The sequence below is a fragment of the Phoxinus phoxinus genome, assembly GCF_949152265.1.
Source record: "Phoxinus phoxinus genome assembly, chromosome: 12".
Lineage (NCBI taxonomy): Eukaryota > Metazoa > Chordata > Actinopteri > Cypriniformes > Leuciscidae > Phoxinus > Phoxinus phoxinus.
The window spans coordinates 12,989,126-12,995,525 of NC_136887.1; the positions used below are offsets into that span (position 1 = coordinate 12,989,126).

The 6,400-nt window shown below is 35.3% G+C and overlaps 1 protein-coding gene across 1 annotated transcript; it reads left to right on the forward strand.

The window, feature by feature from the left end:
* Positions 1–1,087: 1,087 nt before the first annotated feature.
* Positions 1,088–3,316, forward strand: LOC307008302 (ladderlectin-like; the record flags this gene model as incomplete). Its single annotated transcript, XM_079631043.1, has 5 exons — positions 1,088–1,103; positions 1,323–1,405; positions 2,545–2,667; positions 2,834–2,945; positions 3,091–3,316. 5 exons carry the CDS (start codon positions 1,088–1,090, stop codon positions 3,159–3,161), a joined length of 405 nt encoding a protein of 134 aa, XP_079487169.1. The 3' UTR covers positions 3,162–3,316.
* Between the last annotated feature and the right edge of the window lie 3,084 nt (positions 3,317–6,400).

The window sequence follows — 6,400 nt, forward strand, 5'->3', positions numbered from 1 at the left end:
ATTTGTTGAATTGTACGTATACTTTCTGGTGTAGGCTTATACAAAAACAAATAGATGTTGGTTGGTTCTTACTGCCAAATCCAAGACCTTTGGTGCTGCTTGGACCCCTGTATTAATGTTTTTTTAAATAACCATTTTCAAAGAACCACTTAAAACATTTTATTGGGTACAAATTACTTTTTTGCTTAAGGTTAAACTAAAGGTATAACTGACTGACCATTTACTTCTATCATACAAAACACAATAATAAAGAAATATTAGCTGATATAAGCTTGCTATTCGGCTACATACCACATAGGGCTATAAACCCAGATATGTCACATAACCTGCTTTCTGGAATAAGTTCTGTTGCTTTTATAAGAAAATAAATATAATGAAAAAGACAATCAAAGTTCTTGTTATTTAATTACATACCAAATATGTGTTTATCAATAATTTTTACATTAACTACAGACATGTTTTATAAATATTTTTAAGAAATATTAACAACAATCAAATAACCCATATAGAGATCACACTGTCAGAGAGTTCGGGAATACTTACACATAATTTATACACATAAAAACACGAAATAAGAGTTTTAAATTCAAACATTTTAAAAGAGAACAATCATCATGGTTGTTTAAAATGAGTATTAAGCTGTGTGGTCAGCGTCACTCATTTCCCATTGTGCTCTTGATCAGCGCGGTCTGTGGAGAGCAACTGCGCTCGACTGCAGAATCCGACACGCGCGGCTTGCGATCGCGAGAGAGTTTTGACAGTCAGCATGACATCAGAGCCAGGCGGACTCGGACAGATTTCTAACCAGCATGCATCTCGCGGTGATCACTGGTGGTCGGTTCTGCGCAGATTATTTTGGTCATCTCAAAGCCTGTGACTGTCTATGCTATTAACAAATGATAATAATTACATGAAAGAGGAAACAAACTACAAAATAAGACATAAAACAAAACCCAAAACCAAACGTGACAGTAGGCCTCCCAGATGTACGTCTGGCCGACGTCGGCCCAACATCGAGCGTCGGCCTCTCTCTTTATAGCATCGCACAGTGCTGAGGACTCTCCTGCTGCTTTTCGTTGTCTTCTCCATGGGGAATGCAAGAGGTAACCAAAACATTTAATTAAATTAATTTTGGGAATGTACAAGATTCCATTTACTAATATTTGCATGATTAATGAAGGATTTTTAGTGTCAAAGTACACCATTTTTGGCATAGAATCTCACAAACTTGAAATAAGCTACATAAAATAAAAATGTTTTTTGCTGTGTATAAATTACGAAATCCACATAACATGTATGTTCTGGATCCACACTTGATTTAGTAAAATGCCCTCGTGGATGGAAACGTTTTGGACCCCGGTGCTACCAGTACTTCTCTCAGTCGGTTCGCTGGATCACAGCAGAGGTAATGTATTACAACAAAGTTATTTGGACAATAAGTTATTAGCTCTCTTTAACTACATCGAAATAAATAGTTTGGTACATTTGATACGTATACATGCGTATTGTGTTGATGTAAACCCTTTTGCTGCTATTGAGGTGGGATATGGGTAAGGTTAGGGACAGGTTTGATGGTATGGTTAGGTTTAAGAGTGGGTTAACACTGGGTCAACAGAGTAATCCTAGAGAAGACTTTGTTTGCAACTTGCTAAAATGTTGTTTAACCCTTTAAGTGTCACGCCCCTTTTTTTGAATATACATGAAAATGCACTTTCCGAACTTAAATGTTTGTAACTCAAGAATGCTTTGGAATATGGATGTAAGATTGGTCTTGTTTTTAAGAAGAAAATTGGCAGATTTTTATAGAAGTGAAATAAATTAAGAAAGTGTAACAGAAAAAAAGTTATAGAAGTTTGAGTTTATGAAAATATAAAATAAAATAAAAAAATTATTCATATTTTATATAAAATATATTTTTTCAAAACCTGGGTAACTCTAAAACTGCACAAAAATCAAAGCCAAAAATCTGAACAAGTTGTGTTTTAAATTTTAGGTTGATATCTCAAAAAATGAGCTTTCAGTAAGATTTTGTTTGGGCGCAGTACCACACTTTTTCACTAGTTGACATTACTGCCCATATAAGGGCGCCTCCATTTCCATATATGGTTTTTCTTTATTTCTAAAACATTTTCAGAGCTTTTTTTCTAAAATAATTGAACAAATGCTATCTTTTGAACTCTTGGCATGAAAACAAACTGAGGTTTCTACCATTTTTTTCATGATTTTTCATGTTCATCACTATTTCAAAATAAAGGACTGAACACCTTGGAGTATGAAAATATTATTGATGCAAATTGATAAATTACAGCTCCTCTGTAATTTATTTTGAAAATCAGTAACCAAATATGAAAACTAGAGATTGTAAGCTTTCAAATGATATATAGTTTGTCAATATTACTTAAGGTTTTTACTAAGATATTATTGTTTTAAAAATATACTGGCAAACGTCCCACCTGTGGGACGGTGACAGTCAAAGGGTTAAAGTAATTTATGCTTTCTGCTAAAAAAGATTAGATTTCGTAACAACAAAATCTGTCTTTTCAGAGAAACTGTCAAACTCTTGGTGCGAATCTCGCATCTGTGCATGATAAACCAGAGAACGATTTCCTGCTGAGTCTGTTCCCTTCTTCCACAAGAACTTGGGTTGGTGCTCATGATGGTGAACAAGTAAGTTCAATTGTGTTCCCTAAAGAAACATTTGTATGTCTAAACTGACATTTCTGCTTTAATCAAAGGCAAAGTTTCTAATAAAGATAGTTTGACTTCAAAGCTAAACTTAGCTTAGGTCTGACTACAGTAGTTACTTTTTGTGTTCATTCTCTTCACTTATTAGGAAGGAGAGTGGTTGTGGAGTGATGGATCTGTGTATTCCTATACCAACTGGTGCTCTGGAGAACCTAACAATTATGGTCGTTCCGAGAACTGTTTGGAGATCAGCAGGACCTGTGAGTGCACTTATCTTTTTTTCAATTATAATTTCATATCATACGGTAATGTTAAATGATTAATTTGTATTTCACCGAGTGCCTTGTTGAACATAACTGATTCTAACAGCACTGTAATGATCAGAGTAACTGATTCCCCCTACAGCGAACCGTTGCTGGAACGACGCACCCTGTTCAACCTCACTGAACTATATTTGTGTTCGGACAAGATCATAATTGGTCACCCTGCTGAACATGATTGATTTGTACTACATTTACTTTTTCTTATCTTTACAAAAACGTTTTTCTGAAATCCAATCTCTTCTGAATCTTAATCTCTCAATATTTTCTCTGAAACACTCCTCAAATTAATAAAAGCATTGTATCAAAGCATATGCGTTGTGGACAATCAAATGTATATTGCATAGCAAGCTTTGAGGATATGGTTCATAGAATGGCATTTAATGATATCAGGGAAGGGGTTTAAGCAAGCGGCACACAGCGGCTCCATCGACAAACACTAGAAGACATTTGTTTCCTACAATGGATTGTAAGCATATTTGGATTTCATCCAGGGCTCTTTGTTTTCGGTCTTATAAAATATGCATCGTGATGCTGGAATTCACCGTGATCTTTACATGGTATTCTGGCTCAAGTCTAAAACCCCATGGTAATACCATGTTACTCTCTGGTATGTGTTGAATGTCACCTGTATAATGTAGGCCTATGAGTATTTTTTTGTAAGAAAATGTTGGTTGTGATCTTGGGCGCCCCCTACTTCCCGCTTCATAAAGTCCCCTGGGGGTCCCTAATGCTAAACGCCCCGGTTCTGAGCTGTAGGGTCGGTTACCTTATTATCAAACCAGGTAAAACATGACCAGTCCATATGAAGAGGTTAAGAGAACCTAAAATATAAGATGGCATTAAATTTACAATCAACTTCTTTTTTTCTTTTTTATAATGGTTTATTTCAGTAATGCATGGACTCTCGGCCCATAGTTCCAAGGTTACAATAGCATGACAGATGCTCTTTCATTCCATGATATATGTACAGCGCTAATCTCCATGCATGCTTTGACTCACAAACCTGTGACCCATCAACACAAACATCACCAAGTGTGAGATTACTCAGATATTTCTTACGCAGATCCATACAACAAGGTCTGCACTTCTGTGATACTTTCAATCTGAATACCTTCAGTTTTCCTTTATCATAGTTATATATTCGTTTAGGAAAAGAATAAAAGAGGACTCACCATACAGCCCTGTCGTACACCAATGGCACATCCAAAATACTCGGTTAAACCAATTCCTTTCACACATGATTTAAGTTTAGAATACATGATTTCAGTACACCAAAAACTTCCACCAATACCATTCCTAATGAGTGTAAAATACAGGAAACTATATGCTGGACACTATCAAAAGCTTTGGAGAAATCAATAAATATACAGTACATCCTTTTCTCTTCGTAATATATTTCTGAACGACTGACTGTAAATAAAAATATTATCCATTGTGGAATAATCTGACCTGTAGCCTGATTGTTCTTCATAAAACATGTTATTTATTTCTACAATCCACTTAACTGGGTTTAGACGCAAAAACAAATTGTGCTTGTAGTGGATGATACTGCTCCAAGGAGCTCATGGATAATGGGCAAGATTGTTCAGATCACACTGGATAAAAAGGGATTGACACGGCAAGTAAGAATCAAGACCAAGAGTTCCTGCTTGACCAGACCCATTACTAAAGTTTGCCTTCTTCTGGAAACGGAGGACTTTTAACTATTCTATGACCGACTGACTGAGTGACTGACTGACTTATGAGAGCTCTCAAATGACTTACCGAAGACTTTGACTAAAGACCGTTTGATGGACATGTTTTACTTCCTTTAATTACGGACACTGTTCACACATTGAAGAATTGGACATTTACACATTCACATGTGTATACATTGTTTATTTGTGAAATAAGATTTAGCGATTTCTATGTTTGTAGGTAAATATTCAGTGATGTATATTTTGTGTGATTGTGTTGTATTGTTATGATTATTACAGTCTTGGGGTGTAATAATCAGGGGCTGGAATGTAGGTGCCAGGTTTGGGTTGATGTCTTTTATTTTGAAATTTGTTTTGGTTTACGTCACTTGTTACAGGTGCATATATTACCTGTTAGTTTGTCTGTGGTTTGCATGTAGGAAGGGGGTGAGTAGCTGGGACGCTCACTTTCTGTTGACCGTTTTCGTTTTCATTTTCATTTCATTTAGTTTTATTTTATTTCATTTGTTTTGCTTACTTTACCGTCATCATTCCTCATGTGTCTGTTCACTTCAATGTTACAATAAATCACCTGGACTGCAATGGAAACGCGTCATCTTTTACTCCCTCTACTCAGCCTCTTAGCGGTTACTGGCTGCCGCTATAATAGCCTTCTAAACCCCAAATCAGCAGGGATACAAGATTTTCACGTGGGTATTGCGAAAATATTATATAAATTGTATTTATCAACTAAGTCCAGCAAAATCCCATCTTTTAAAAAATAATAATTCTTGACCGGGCTTTTAGAAGTTGTACCAGTTATTTCCCTCATGAAGAGATGAAGCTCAATCTGTGACGTCACACTTACACACACGTTCTAAATCTGCAGCTGCAGTCACGGTTTCAATTTCAAATGTCATAATTTACAGCTAAAAAGTCTATAACTATAGGCCATTTATTTTTTATGATGTGCCGTTCTAAACTTTGCATTTGCATGAACTGTTTAAACTAATGTTTTTAGAAGTGAAACTACAACCACTTTTTACTAAATAGCCTATATCATCAGCTCAAAATGGTACATTTGAATTTGTTGAATTGTAACTTTCTGGTGTAGGCTTATACAAAAACAAGTAGATGTTGGTTGGTTCTTACAGCCTGCCAAATCCAAGACCTTTGGTGCTGCTTGGACCCCTGTATTGATATTTTTTAAATAACCATTTTCAAAGAACCACTTAAAACAGTTTATTAGGTACAAATGACTTTTTTGGCTGAAGGTTAAACGTATAACTGATCATTTACTAATGAGTTAACATCTGACAATTATGCCTAATGTGTGTCTGTGTGTTTATTCATTATCACATAGGCCTATAGGGGCCTATATATATATAACGCATATTTTAAAAACTTTTTTATAAATAAAATGTAGGCTATATTTATTTGCAACAGTTGTAGCCTATAAACAGCAATAATAAGACGTCTTAAAACTAGCTGATGGACAGCGTGCTGCGTTGTCATGGGAACATCCCAGGTGAAGATAATGAAGAAGTTACACTTCTAAATCGTGAATTTTTAGCGCCGTGATTCATTTTATTCATTAAATTCATATTATTTTAGAAATAAAAAACATTTTCCTAGCCTGATTTGAAGGCTAGAAATAGCTACGTATTACATGTGAAACTCTCTCAAATACTTTTACTATTACAGCTATTATATGTT